Here is a 14,977-nt window from a genome sequence, read left to right as displayed (position 1 = left end):
GAATGTGTTGCCACCACTGATCAGCCTCTCCTCCATGCCTCTCCTTGTAATCTTCTACTAAAACTACTAAAACACTACTACTACAACAAACACATGGCACAGTATCAGAGTTCTCCCACCTTCATTGGCTGCTCAGGGAAATACTCAAGAGTGCTTCCAGACGAGGCTTTCATGGCACCATCACGCTGCCTCATTCATGGAATTTTACGGGGGCTGAGTGTGTGTGTCCAGGTATTGTCTTTGAGTTGTATCTCGTGTTCTCCCACCACTTCTTCCATCTTTTCTCTTATTGCAGCTAATCCATTAAGAAAGAAAAGATGGAAGATCTGTACAGTGCCTTCTGGTTCTTAGTGCCAGGAGCCCTCTGTCTGGAAGCACCCTCAGTGCAGTGACATTGCATCACACATCTGCTTTAACTATGTGGGTATTATCCAGTGTTAGGCCTACAAAGAGTAAATCCACAGAAATGAATGAGACAAGTTAGTCACAACTAAGTGTCACATTCATTTCAATGGGTCTACTGTACATAGGACTAACATTGGATAATATCCTATATTACAGGAGATGTGAAGGAGGATTAATTTGGTCCTAAGCTAGCAGCCATCACTATATCGTGTGGTAGTGGGTTCTGTAAGTTACACACTGGAGGCATTCAAGATGAGGCTGGACAGCCACTTGTCAGGGATGCTTTGACTTGGACTCCTGCACTGACCAGGGAGTTGGACTCAATGGTCTTATAGGCCTCTTCCAACCCTACTGTTCTATGGTTCTATGTTGTGAAGGAGCATTTCTTTTTGGCCATCCTGAACCAGCTGTCAATCAGCTTCTCTGTGTGAAGCCATGCTCTAGTATTACGAGAGAGGGAGAAAAATGTCCCTCTCTCCACGTTGCTCATGATTTTATGAACTGTGTATGCCTGACCCTGATTAGTCCTCTTCTGCCCCTAAACTAAACTTAACAATAAAAACTTCAAACATTTCAGACTTTACTTGTGGGAAGGATGTTTTCCCTTGATCATTATTAACGGTGTTCCTGTTCTTTCTACTGGAGCATGGCCTGTCTTGGGAACCTTTGCATGTTTTCTCTGAAGTAAATCCCATTGAGTCTAGTGGGATTTATTGCCAAGTAAGTGTTCATTGGATTGCAGCCTTAACTGCAATATACTAGCACTGCCTTGTAAATAAGCCCACAAAAGTTAGTAGTTAGTTAGTAGGTAATAGTAGTTGTTGTAGAGGTAGTGCAAAACAATTTACTAGCAAGCTAAGAGGCTAGTAGCCTGAGTTTCCAGGCTTGCTGTGGAGGAGGGGACATTCCCTCTTCCACAACCAGCATAGAAATGCAGACTACTAGTGCCTCTCAGCAGGGTAGTAAAAAAAGAAGCTTACTAACTTGACTGGCAGACTCCCATCTCCACCAGCCTGCTACATTTCCACGCCAGTCATGGAGGAAGAGACTTTCATTTATCTGCAACTACTGCAGAAACCTGGCAGGCTAGCAGAGGAGGGATGGAGTGATCTGTCCCTCCTCAACCACCTTGCTCACTTGCTCGCATGGAATTCCTGGTTGCCATGGCTCCCAGGTGAATTGTGAAATCCCAGGCGGTTGTTCGTCTTCTGGCATTTCAGGTTGCAGAAATAAGCAGGAAAGTGTAACAGGTGCTCAGAAACTATGAGGGAAAAAAGAACACTACATCCTTCGTGGTTTTTAATAGCTTTTGGCCGTTGTAGGATTTGCAGGGCCATTTCAACATTTTCCAGAGATGAATCTAAAAATATAGTATCATAGGATAACTTCAGGTGAACAGTATCTTGTGAGCCCACAGAATAGAATCTTACATGCAACTGCTGTGGAAAAATAAAAGTACTACAGCACAGCCTTTTTACAACAGGCACATTGGTATACACTGGTGACATCCTGTCTGTGGTGACGGACAACAGAAGAAGTACCATTCACATTGTCCCCGATGCAGAAAATGTTGCATGCAGCAGTGTGTACACAGAAACGAGAGAGCAGATGGAAAGTGTGTGTGTGCATGCATGCGCTCTCTCTTTCACTTACATACACACACACTGACAGATGCACACCATCCACAACCTGTGAGCATTTTGTTGGAAGCCTGGTCTGCCTCTAGTCTGTCCATTCAGTTCTGATCCAGCAATTATATCCATGGATTGCATCTCCTTAATGGATCAAGACAAAAGTCTTTCCAATGCGGATCTGTGATGGGCCATTCATAAATGCAGTTCATCACTTTATATTGCACTGAAGAATGTGCATATGTGATCCAGCCCATGTCCACTCCAGGTTTATATGAAGAGTAGCATTTCCCAAGAATTCACCTCCTTAATTAATAAGATTTAAGTGCTGCAATAGGCGAAGAACATACTGTTAAGTCTAGACAGCTTATAACATCTCCTTTAACACAGTGCTTTTTGTTTGCAGGTTTGAGCACAATTTCATTTCTAATTGCATGAAAAATTAACTATTTGCAGGCTAAAATTCAGACATCCCTTCAGAATTCTTCACCAAAGGGAAGTCTAACTTTACCCACCTTGGATACCACTTCTGAATTTGGCCAGGAGTCTCAAGAGCACTTTCTGTACTGGTTAAAGCAAAAGAAATAAAGACTTCTATTGCCTATTATGCTTTTAGCAATCAGCTGTTGTTTCATCTGCTAACTATGCTATCTGAGGCATAATAGGATATTGTATAGAAAAAAGCATGCAGGATTTGGGGTCATGAAATAGTAATTCATATAACTAACCAATTAGAGCCTTATGTCACATTTTTTACTATGCCACATCAGAGCCAACTCTATAAAACATCTTTCTCCAACATAGGTCCCTCCAGATGTCTTAGACTCCCATCATCCTGACCTTTGGCTATGCTGGTTGGGGCTAATGGAAACTGAAAGCCAAAATATCTGGAGGGACCCAGGTTAGAGAAGGCTGCTATGAAGGCTATTGGTCTGCACTACGAATCAGTTTTATGCCACTTTAACTGTCCTGGCTTTCCCCAAAGAATTCTGGGAATTGTCATTTGAGAATGCTGTGAGAGATCACAAATATTTACAAAACTACAGTTGTTATGGAATTGTTTGTGTAGACATGGGCTGCAGAATTTTAGTCTGTGCTGTAGATGTGCCCTACATTTCTACAGATCTGAGATTTTTTTTTAAAGTATCTGATTTGTATTATCCAGTCACCTTCCAGATCCAAATTGCCTGCATGCCCTTTCCTATTAGGATTGATATCAGTGAGGAACATGTAAAGGTGGCAGATCTTGCCAAGTTTTGTATATGGTTGTATTGATAGATTTAGACAGCCATTTGCCTTTGGACATGGAGTGATTTTTCCAATCGTCCCACTGTGAGAACCCCATATGACTGGATTGTGTGAAGGGTGAAATATACATTCAGTACACTATCAGAGTTTTTAGTGCAGGCCAACTTATATAAACAGCAGAAACTGAAATATATTATGTTACTGAAATATATCTGACTGAAATATAGACCGCAGAAAACTAGTACAACCAGGAAAGGCTATGCTAGAATACTTCTCCCTGGCATGCTGGTTTTCTCTGCAGAGAGATGCAGTTTGTTTTAATAATATGGAAGAGTGTTCAGTCATATGATTCCTCACCTGCATTCTGAAGTGGAACAGCACAGGAATAGTGAGGTTTGTGTGGACTAGCTTTGATTCTGATTGTCTTTTGCTGTAGTTTGAGCCTACAATAAAATAAGGTTGCATACAGATGTACATAGAAATAGGAGCAGGTACAGGTGGCCGGGCAAACCTTGCTTCTCCCTGCCTTCGCCGCTGCACTGATGCATGCACCTGGCCCTAGACTGGAAGCCGATTGTAGCCCCTCCCTCCATGCTTCAGGCAGACTGCGCATGGAAGTGTCTTTTTTAAAAGCCCTGTCTCTCTTTTTGCACTTGAAAGCCAGGGAACGTAGAGGTGGCTTCCTGACTGCCATAAGGGCCAGCCAATCAGCTCTGTGCAAAACTGGCCGCTTGTCAAAAAGTTTTTTTTTTTTTTAAAGGTTCCCCCTGAGCCTGAACCTGGGGAGAGGGCTATGAAACTGCTGGAAGAATGGGGGAGATATTAGAATGGTCCCCCCTCAGAGGCCTATGGACCCAGAAAGTTTCCTGATGTCTCTTGGGAATTTTCCTACTGATATGCCTATTGATGCCCTGGTCAGTTTCTGGAATGCATAGCTAACCCAGGTGATGAACACAATAGCAGCTAGATGCCCTCTTCTGTCGCATACTGCCAGACCATCTCCATGGTTTTCTGATGAGTGGGAGGTGGGTCAAACTTGGTAGGACAGCAGCTACAGCACAAGTGACAGAGTACTCAGTCTGAATCTAACCAAGCATAAGGAAACTCTCATTTTAGAGCCTGCTCTGTGGCACTGATGACAGTGAAGATGCCATGCTTCTCTGCCACCATCATATCCACAAGGCATTGTCCAAGAGCTATTCCAAGTGGTAAAAGGGCTGTTGCAACGTCACCTATAGGATTCAACCCTTGGATGCCAGTAGTTATTGATTTGCAAGGCATTTTGTGAATAAAAGGTACTTACACCTGCTCCAACTTGGATACAAAACTGAGAAGGAATCTGTTCCTGTCTGAATTTCATATGGATACTTTTCAGTCTGGGCAACTGGTGGTATCAAAAAGGCTGCATTTTTCCTTTAAAATAAGGCACACGGGGAACGTGCACCTTCTTTTAAAGCAAAATCACACTCCCAGAAGCCTCAGGGGAGCATGATTCTGCTTTAAAACAAGGCACGTGCTCCTCATATGTCTTGTTTTAAAGGGAAAATGCAGTTTTTGTGGCCACCGTGCTGCCAAATTTTGGTGGCAAATTTGGTGGCAGGGGTGTAGCAGCTGGTGGACTGGGGGTGGGAATGGCCCCAGACCCCTGGAAGTTGCCCACCCCTCATCTACATGAAACTCTTGGCCAAAAGATCCAGGAGGAGATTAGGGCTGTGGTATCATCAATGTGTAGATGACACCTAGTTTTGTCTCTCATTTGCATTTTCTAATCCCAGGGAGACAGTAGTTTTAAACTAGTATCTGGACCTAGTTTTGGACTAGATCAGGGTAAACAAACAGTCTTCAATCTAGGCAAGATGGAGGTACTGTCTGTTGGAGGTTCCGTTTAGAAGTTGGTATTCAGTCTGCTTTGAATTGGATGCCATTTCCCCCTTAAAAACCAGATTCACAGCTTGGGGTTTTCCTAGATTCATCCCTGCTGCTACATGGTTAGGTAGTTGTTGTGGTCAGCTAGAAGGGCCTTTTACCAGTTTTAACAGTTGCACCAGCTGCATCCTTTTCTTGAGAAGCCAAAACTGGCCACATTCATTCATGCACTAGTTGTTTCCATACTGAATTACTGTAATGTGTTCTGTGTGGGTTTGCTTTGAAGTCAGTTTGGAGATTGGCCCAGAATGCTTACTGTATCTTGCAAATTGGAGCCTATAACTCTGTTACTATATCATTCGCACTGGTTACCAGTTAATTTCCACACTCGGTTCAAAGTGCTGGCACAGATATTTACAGCCTTTAAACAGATGGAACTAGAATATCTTAAAATGTCATCCACCCATATGAATCTGCCTGACCCCTGAGATCAACTACTGAGATCCTGTTCCATGTCTCCCCGCTGTCTGAGGTGCAGCAACTGGACATCAGAGACAGGGCTTTTTCCGTGGAGGCACCAAGACAGCAGAAAGCCTTGCCAAAAGAAGTCTGCCTGGCCCCAGCACTGCTCGTCTTTCAGCCTACAACAAATGCTTTATTAATCTAATATTTGACTTTTGCTCTCTGTTGTGCAATCTTTGTTGACTTAAAAATTGTTTTAGCTATTGTTTCAAGTTTTTGTTTCTTTTTGCTACCTTGAGTCAAAAAACATTTTAGAAAGGCAGGATATAAATGTTGAAAATAAAGATATGTGTGCCACAAGTATGATGAATGTGCTTTCACATCTAGTTCAACATTTTTATTATTGACTTGGATGACGAGGTGCAGGGAATGCTGATCAGATTTGCAGATGACACAGAATTCGGCGGGATAGCTAATACTTTGGAAGACAGAAACAAAATTCAAAGTGATCTGGATAGACTGGAGCACTGGGCAGAAAACAACAGAATGACATTTAATAGGCATAAATGCCAAGTTCTGCCCCTAGGAAAAAGAAACCAAATGCACAGTTACAACATGGGGGATACATGGCTCAACAGCACTACAAAGGAGAATGAACTTGGAATTGTTCTTGATCACAAGCTGAATATGAGCCAACAAGGTGATCTGGCTGCAAAAAAGGCAAATGCTCTTTTGGGCTGCATTAATAGAAACATAGCTTCCAAATCCCAGGAAGTACTCGTTCCCCTGTACTCAGCACTGGTTAGGGCTCATCTGGAGTACTGTGTCCAGTTCTGGGCACTGCACTTTAAGAAGGATGCAGAGAAGCTGGAGGGGGTTCAGAGGAGGGCAACAAAGATGATCAGGGGACTGGAAACAAAGCCCTGTGAGGAGAGACTGAAAGAACTGGGCATGTTTAGCCTTGAGAAGAGAAGACTGAGGGGAAATTTGATAGCGCTCTTCAAGGACTTGAAAGGTTGTCCCAGAGAGGAAGGCCAGGATCTCTTCTCGATCATCCCAGAGTGCAGGACACGGAATAATGGGCTCAAGTGACAGGAAGCCAGATTCCAGCTGAACATCAGGAAAAACTTCCTGACTGTTAGAGCAAAGCAACAATGGAACCAATTCCCTAGGGAGGTGGAGGGCTCTCTTACACTGGAGGCATTCAAGATGAGGCTGGACAGCCATCTGTCGGGAATCTCGGGATGCTCTGACTTGGAGTCCTGCATTAAGCAGGGAGTTGGACTCGATGGTCTTGTAGGCCCCTTCCAACCCTACTATTCTATGATTCTATGACTACATTCCTGTACATTATGTACACAGCCTTATAGTTCTTTTCCTTCTTCACCCAAATTTGGACCTTGGCATTTACCCTTGGAATGCAGTTAGCAAAAGAATGCTGACTATCAAAGCGTTCACTTCGTCTAAATATTCAACTATTTTAGATTTAACATATATCGCTAAATTAATGAAGTATGCTGCTCATTCAAGCACATTACGAAAACCTTATTATCATACATTGCACAAAACCCAACTGCTGAGGTATATGTGGAAATATGTAGCAAATTCTGCAGCTCTGATCATTAAAGTATGGGAAATTTACTGAACTAGTAAAGTTGGAGCCTGTGAGGAGATGGGTAATAAATGGCACCTCATAAATAAAAATACAATTCTCAACTGCAAAAGGTGAGTAATTAGCATACCCTAGAACCATGCAAGTTTAGAATCCATTTTATGCTTAGAAGTAGTTGAATTCACTGAAACTGAGAAAACGGGGAAGTTTTCTTTTCTCCCCTACATCGCTGGGGTCTTTTGATGTAGCCTAATGAGATGTTCTGAATAATTCCGTTCTAAATGAGATGAGCAAATTGTCAGCTGAATCGCACATTTTTGTTGTTCTTTACCAAGGTAAAGAGTAAGCATCCGGTCCTAAGGTTTGCTTATTATTATTAATAAAACTGTAGGATGTCTGTCTTTTTAAGTGTTTGAAAATTCTTCGTATTTGGATGTCTGTTTGAATGAGGGTTAACTTGGTGGAGTCCTGCATGAGAAAGTCAAATCAACATAGCATGTTTTCCCTGCTTTACTTACGCTACTGGTGCAAGGCCTTCAAGATGGGACTGGCAGTAAATTAGAGCTGTGCTGAAGCAGTCTTTTTCATTTCAGTTTTGCATTTGTTACTGTTGAGGTGTTTTTGGTGTGCTCTCAACTGCCCTTTCAAAACGTTGCCTATATTTTCTCTCCAATAGTCTTAGCCCCCTGTTTTGGGCCCTGTCAGTTCTCAAGCATGTAGGTTCTATGCACAGATGGGCACTTGCAGGAGCTTCAGACTCACACATTTCCCCACAAGATATAGAATGTTTAGTGTTAACCAAACCCCACACGCATGCCTTTGCGTGCTCTGTTTACTGCAAAAAGAGGTTAGACACTCTTCTCACCCCATTGCATGTGGGACCTATGTATAAACCAGCCCAAAAAGTCACATTGCAAATCACAGCTTACAGTCATACAAACACAAATTGGGAGTACAAGATGATGGTTGTTCTGTGAGCTTTTCCACCAATAGCATCCTGCTGTTTGATTGATGCACATATAACATATGTTGGTTTAACTTGTGTTTTTGTGCCACTGGTGAGTTAAAGAAATACAGCAGATTTAAAAAACGTGATTAATGTTACCAGTATTTCAGCGATTTCTCTGCTAAAACGTTGCTGCGACTTCCTAAGGAAAATGATAGAAATTGGGAATGTGCCATCATGATATTCAGGTCTCTTCCCTCTACCCCTGGCTGTACCCTTGTGTGCTACTGGAGTGTGCTAATTAACTACCACTGCCCCAAACCTACTCTCCCAAACCACTGGCCCTAGATCTCAACATCCACATTTCCATTGCCATGCTGTTAAACCATTCATTCAGGTGGGAATCAGAACCTCCTGCTAATTAATTACTTCCTTTACTGGAAAATAAGTAAATTTCATGATTTTTAAATAGTAAACCTCAGATAAAAGTGGCAGGAATGCAGGAAGGAAACCTTTGTATTGTTTGTCCAGGCTGAACTTGCTGCCACAAAAGGTGAAACTGATACCACAGGACTGTGTTCCCTAGAAGGATTGCATAAAGTCTGTTCCACACCCCCTGTTTTAGGCCAAAGGTATGGAACCGATACAGATTACCATTTGCCACACATTCTACCACCCATTTACCACAGATTGAGAGTTGATGAGTGGTAAAAAAAAAATAAAAATTTCCGTCTGTAAAAAGATATAGATATTGAAGATAGTTACCCGAGTGTGAACGGAGAGGAGGAGGAGAATGTAAGCCGCCTTGGGTTCCTTGCAAGAGGAAAAAAGGCGGGGTATAAATGCAATAAATAAATAAATAAATAGTCATCTGTATGGGCTGTTTGTTCTCCCAATGTTAGGCTTTGATCTGTCATGGTTTATCTAAACTCATGTTAAGCTGCTGGCACTTTAAAATTAGCTGGCAGAATATTGAGCCTTCAAGGTTCCAGGGCAGTTGAACCAGACAATTGGATGGTTGTTAAAAGTCAGAGTGACTAGCCAGAGACGGTAAGGTCAGTTTCAGAGACAACCGATTTCAAGAGATGGGACCGCAAAACGGCACGTTTTTCTAAGCCCTGTCTGATGCACAGCACTGCAGACTCTGCCATGCCAACCACGTTAAGAGAGGTCACCAGGGCATTACATTGGTTTTTGATCCTGGGGGATGGGGTGAGGAGGCTGGCTGGGGGAAGCGTCTTCTGAAAGCAGATTTGCATAAAACCTGTTGGAAGCCATCTGCGTTAAATTGGGTATATATATCACAGAAAACACTGATAAGGAATCCCAGCCTCGGCTCATCAGGAAACATCCACCAAGAGAGTTTTCCCATGTTTTTGGTTTGCACTTCAGTGCGTATTTGGATCACTGAGACACAGTGTTGTTGAAAAAGGTATGTTCTGATGTGGGGTTATCGTTGCTACCGTCATGTGGATTACAGAGCACATGGATAACTATGGCCAGTGGGCCATGCATGCTTAATGTGCTCAATTCCCAGGGAAAATGGGAATGCCTTCAGTGGAGGATGGTGGCCTCCACTCCACTCTGGATTTCATTGACATCGTAGCCATCGGCGTCCACTGAGTGCCTTACTTTCAGGTGCTGCTAAACAGCACATCAGTTATAGGAGTAGACGCATAGGAATTTATGGGGATTCATTCTCTGCCTGCCTTTAGATCTGATTGTTTTTGAAATAGGCAGTAGGAATGGCATCTTATTATGTATGTATGTATGTATTTACAATATTTGTATACCGCTCCATATCTAGAACAGATTTTGGAGCGGTGAACACAAGAGATATTTTCAGCCTGAATAGTTTTATTTCATAGTCATGACGTATTTAAAACATTTACAAAGAAAAGGATTCAAAGGCATTTAAAACACTTTTTTTTCATTCCCTTTGCTAACTTGCATAAACGTGACTTGCAAGAAATCTCCGCTCTTGGCAGCTGCAGTCCTGTGAAGGTTGTTTGCTTGCTTTTTTATGGCTGGACTACATCCTTGTTGGCAGGATAAGGGGGAGCACCATCTTGTTTCTGAGCCTCAAGTGCCTCCATTTTGCTCAGACGGGAACTAGCCAGGGTTCGTGAAAAGCCCCTGAACTGCTCATGCCACCGCAAGTGAGCTGGATCTCACCCTGTAGGGCACCTGTCCCTCCTCTTTCCAAGGCGACACTGTCTGGTTAGGATAAACCTGCCATTAGCTCAAATACTTAGTTTTCTCAAAACGCACTTCTGTGGAAAACTTGTAAAAGAAGGCCAGAAGTGACTTTGATCCCTCCGGGCTGCATTTCTCTATTCCTGCTATACCCTGAAGTGGTTCTGGGCTGCAAGGGGCGTTGGGGAGCTCACATGTCTCCACTCTTATCTGCTATCCTAGATGGAGGCCTTTAGAGAGATCCAGAGTAGATTGTAGAATACCAAGGATCTTGTTCAGGCTTCTGCTATCTGCACTTTCCCAGAGCGTTTCGACAAGAGTTCTGGTATCAATGGGCTGTCTTTATAGTGGAACAGCAAACGAGCAAAGGGCTGGACGTGTCTGATCTCGGAAGCTAAGCAGGGTCAGCCCTGGCTAGTACTTGGATGGGAGGCCGCCTGGGAATCAGGCTTCCTGCATTAAGCAGGGGGTTGGACTCGATGGTCTTGTAGGCCCCTTCCAACCCTATGATTCTATGATAAACGAAATAAATAGATAAAATAAATAGATCATGCACCAAGGTTTTTTTTACTGCTTCTTGAACTTTGCTGGAATTCATTGCCGTCACTGAATCCTTGTGTAGACTGCATCCCCCACTGAAACAAAACCTAAGTACATATACATGCATTTGGTCAGACTCAACCCTTCTTACCCTTGCCTCTCTCTTCCCTCCCTTTGCTGTCTATCTCCAGTCCTAGTCTAAATCAAGTTTGTAAGCTCTTCAGGGCAGGAAGTTGTCTTTTGCTTATGTTACTTTAAAAAGCCCCATGGCATTATAAAAACGATGAATAATACAATAAATAATGCATGTTCGTTTAACAAATGTTGAGATGTATGTTGCCCATGGTCCTGTTCACACATACCTCTAGCAACAGAGCATCTGCCTCCCCATGATTTGATCCCATCTTACTGCAGCATGTGTGTGATTACTAGAACCACATGAGCAAGGCCAATTACGTCTTTTCCATCTCATCATTTCTTAGCTGGGAGAAGGGCCAAAATAATTTATATTTGCAAATTTGAACTTTCCAGTGTTTACCTTGCTCCTTCATTAACCAGGTGAAATATTTTCTTACAAGTCCTCTGTGAAGCAATATCCCTTCTTTAATCCATATTTTAATGGAAGACTCTTATTCTTCTGACATACCTGACTTCTTGTCATTTCCTATGGCATTTGCTAATATTCCTTCAGATGGCTTGCACTGGTGCAGAAAATCAGAGCTGTCCCTGTCTACAGACCTCCTTGGCATGACTCCTTCAATGGCACTTTATATACATTATCAGTGGATCCCTTTGTGACTTTCTTGTGTGTGTGTTCCATCTAGACTGAGAGAGAGCATAGTAAATTTGCTTGCCGGGATCTGTCCAGTCAAGAGGTCTTTGCTCGTGTACAAGAAGTAGTGAATGCTCGCTTTCAAGCCATTGAACAAGAGTTTAAAACTGCAGACTGTACAAAAGCACGTGTTATATCAAAAGAGGCCTTCAGAGATATCTGCAACCGCCGTTTTTTACTTCTGACTGATGAGCAGGTAAGACAAGCAGGGTGGGGGATTTGTTTCCCATGCTTTAGTAGTGTATTTTTGTATATAGAGATAAAACATCAGCGGGAGGGATGTCCATAAGGTTGCCAGGTTACAGTCTGATGTTAAAGGCTAACACCGCAGTAGGAGACCATGCCGTTGCTATGCCTTCCGCAGGTCTTGCTCTGGTCACCCTGTTTACCTTTCTCCTCCTGGGCCTGCTGTAGCAAGCGGGACTTGATAATATCCACAAAAAGCAGGAGTGAAGGTTAACATAGGGAACAAGTGGGGGTTAGAGCATGGGTGTATATATTTTTATTCTTGAATGTTTAAGAACTGTTTCCCAAACTTCTGATAGCAGAGACACATCTTTCCCTCTTAATTAAAGCTGGAGGCACACTTCACCCTTCTATCAAGAAATACTTGTTTCTCAAATGTGTAAGGAGGACTGGCTGGGAGAGGATCCCGCTGCATGTGTGACTGCATCAGTCATTCCTGTGGGCTTCTTGCCTCCTGATTGGAATGATACTGAGATTCAAGATGCAGTCTCCGTCTCCGAGTGCAGATAATTGTGCTCCATTTCTGCCTCAGGGATGAGTGAATGATACAGTCACACCTGTTGCAGAGTTTTGGCAAAAATACAACTCCACCCCACCCTACTGGAAGCTGATTGGAAGACAGTGAGGCCAGAGCAGTAACTCATGCAGAGAGACAGTGGGAAGCCTCCTCTGTGGGTGGGTACAAGATCCTTTACGGAGCAATCCTATGGCCACTAGACATTGTCTAGAGCATTGTAGGATATGCTCATTTCCGGGTACCGACCTCCCCCTTCATCTGCACTGCCTCAGAGGCAGCGCAGAGAAGCCCCGTTCTCCATGCTCGGAAGAGGAGCATGGAGCAACTGAAAAGGGGCATTCCGGGGGGCATTCCGGGGCGGTGAGAGCGGAGCTGCGCGTACGACACATCCAATGTGTCATACGACAGCTCCCCCTCCCGGTCATCCGCCCTGCTGCTAGTCAGCTGAAAACAGCTGTTTAGCGAAAAATAGCAGGGCAGGAGAGGCAGGATGGGAACGATTCCCCCCCCCCCGTGTCTCTTTGCCTTGCTTTGGAGAGGCGGTTGCCTCAGAGTTCAGAGGCAGCCACCTATCTAGTTAGGATTGCGCCCTTAATTGTTTAATTCATTTGTTCCCTGTGGCACACTGGTGCTTCTCTTGTGGCAAACCAGAGAACCCCAGCACACAGTTTGGGAATTATTACTGTGTATACAGATGTCACCAGTGCAGCATGGAAACCGATCACATGGAAGTAGCTTCCATGTAGCGCCATGTCTTTAAAGATGCTGTTTTGAGGAACAACCTGTATTGAAGCCTTATATGCCATCAAGGATTCAATAAAACATGTTCGTTGCAACTGGGTCTAATTCATTGTTCTCAATGGGACTGAGTTGCAGCTGCCTCATGCTGGATCATGGTACGGTTTTCCACTTCACCTTCCCTACGTTGATATTATGCATGTTTGCCAAGCTGACAGCTTTCAACTGGTGGTTTAAAAAAAATTCTTCTAACCTAGAGCACACAGCTCTTGTAATATTTAATTGATACTCGTAAAACATTTTGAGATCCTCTGGTGTAGTGCGAAGTGTGTTTTGTTTTGTATAATTTATAATATGGCAGCAGCCTGGCCAATGGGGGAAAGTTGAAAGGAAATTCAAAATGTAGTTCTGGCCTTTGATGTTTAACCGCAACTTGCCACGTGCAAATCAAAGCCTTAGAGGTGGCAAGCTTTCTTCAAGTTCTAATTTTGTGTTTTGGCAGGGAGGTGTGTATGTGTGTGTGTGTTTTAAGGAAAACCAAAGTTGACAGGTTGTCTGTTTGAAATGTGGAACTAATATCCCACTCCTAGTTAGAAATAAGACCCACCGCTAGAAGCACTCCATTTCTTTGTGTGCATACTTATAATTACGACAGCCAGCAGCCAGCTCTTGGGAGCGCTTATTATTTATTTAGTTATTTAGTTATTACATTTATATCCCACCTTTTTTCCTTCTTAAGGAACCCCAGGCGGCATACATAACCCTCCTCCTCCTCCATTTTATCCTCACAACAACAACCCTGTGAGGTAGGTTGCGCTGAGAGCCTGTGACTGGCCCAAAGTCACCCAGTGAGCTTCCGTGGCCAAGTGGGGCCTAGAACCTGGATCTCCCAACTCCCAGTCCAACACTCTTGCCACTACGCCACACTGGCAGCGCTTGCCTTAACGCAGCACCTCACATGTTCATATGGTGTCAGGATTCCTTTTTGCCCCTGCTGTAAACTTCAGAACCCAAATAAAAACACAGAGAAGAGGCTTCAATTCTCTGCTTTTACTCCACTACTTCAATGGGTCATACAGATGCAAATGGTCAGTGACTCACAGTCTACAAAAGAAACGCCTTCAGGGAGTTCAGAGGAAAGCTACGAGAAAGTTGCCCACCGTTTGAAGAAAAGGCGGGCTGCTATCCTAACTTAAGGGGTGGGGGATCTCCCTCTGTCTCGTGAGGACTCTAACTGGGCAGACCGTCTAAGTTCTGCCCCCGCCATCTCTCTCTTGGCTCTGCGTCTGCACCTGGCGTCTAAGAATTCAGGCTGTCCACGCCCCACCTCTCCCTGTTCACTATCTCTCACAGGGGTGTGTGAAGAGAGGCCTTCTCCATCCAGCTGGGCCTTTGAAGCCTGAGGAGTCTGTGTCTCCATCTCTGGACAAGGCTAGGAAATTTCCTCCCCCACCTCCTGCAATTCCTCTTCAGAATCTGAGCCACTCTGCCACTCCCTATGCTCAGAGGCAACCCTGACATCTGACAAGATCCAGAGTCAACACAAAGGGCTAACCTGGCCTCTTGCGCTCTATTGCTGATACAGCAGCAGCTTCTCCCCCCACCCTCATCTCTTTATATGGTATCGGGGGACTGTGTAAGGGCATCTGAGAAAGAATAAGATTATGGCAGAGCCCTATCATGTGAGGGACTCGGATGCCCCCAGCACTGCGCCCTAACCATCATCAGGGGGTCCTCT

The 14,977-nt window shown here is 43.9% G+C and overlaps 1 protein-coding gene across 1 annotated transcript in view; it reads left to right on the top strand.

Moving 5' to 3' along the window:
• The window catches only part of EFCAB6 (EF-hand calcium binding domain 6), a 167,896-nt gene that overhangs the window by 137,658 nt on the left and 15,261 nt on the right, over window positions 1-14,977 (top strand). The window contains exon 26 of the mRNA XM_084811856.1: window positions 11,731-11,934. Coding sequence (XP_084667982.1) covers window positions 11,731-11,934 — 204 coding nt within the window. The remainder of the gene's footprint in view (window positions 1-11,730; window positions 11,935-14,977) is intronic.

The sequence above is a fragment of the Heloderma suspectum genome, chromosome 7, assembly GCF_057233095.1.
Source record: "Heloderma suspectum isolate Gila_16-S chromosome 7, 16-S_ref, whole genome shotgun sequence".
In the NCBI taxonomy this organism is placed as follows: domain Eukaryota; kingdom Metazoa; phylum Chordata; class Lepidosauria; order Squamata; family Helodermatidae; genus Heloderma; species Heloderma suspectum.
Note: the sequence above shows the minus strand (reverse complement) of the source record. Positions and strands in the feature narration are given on the sequence as shown.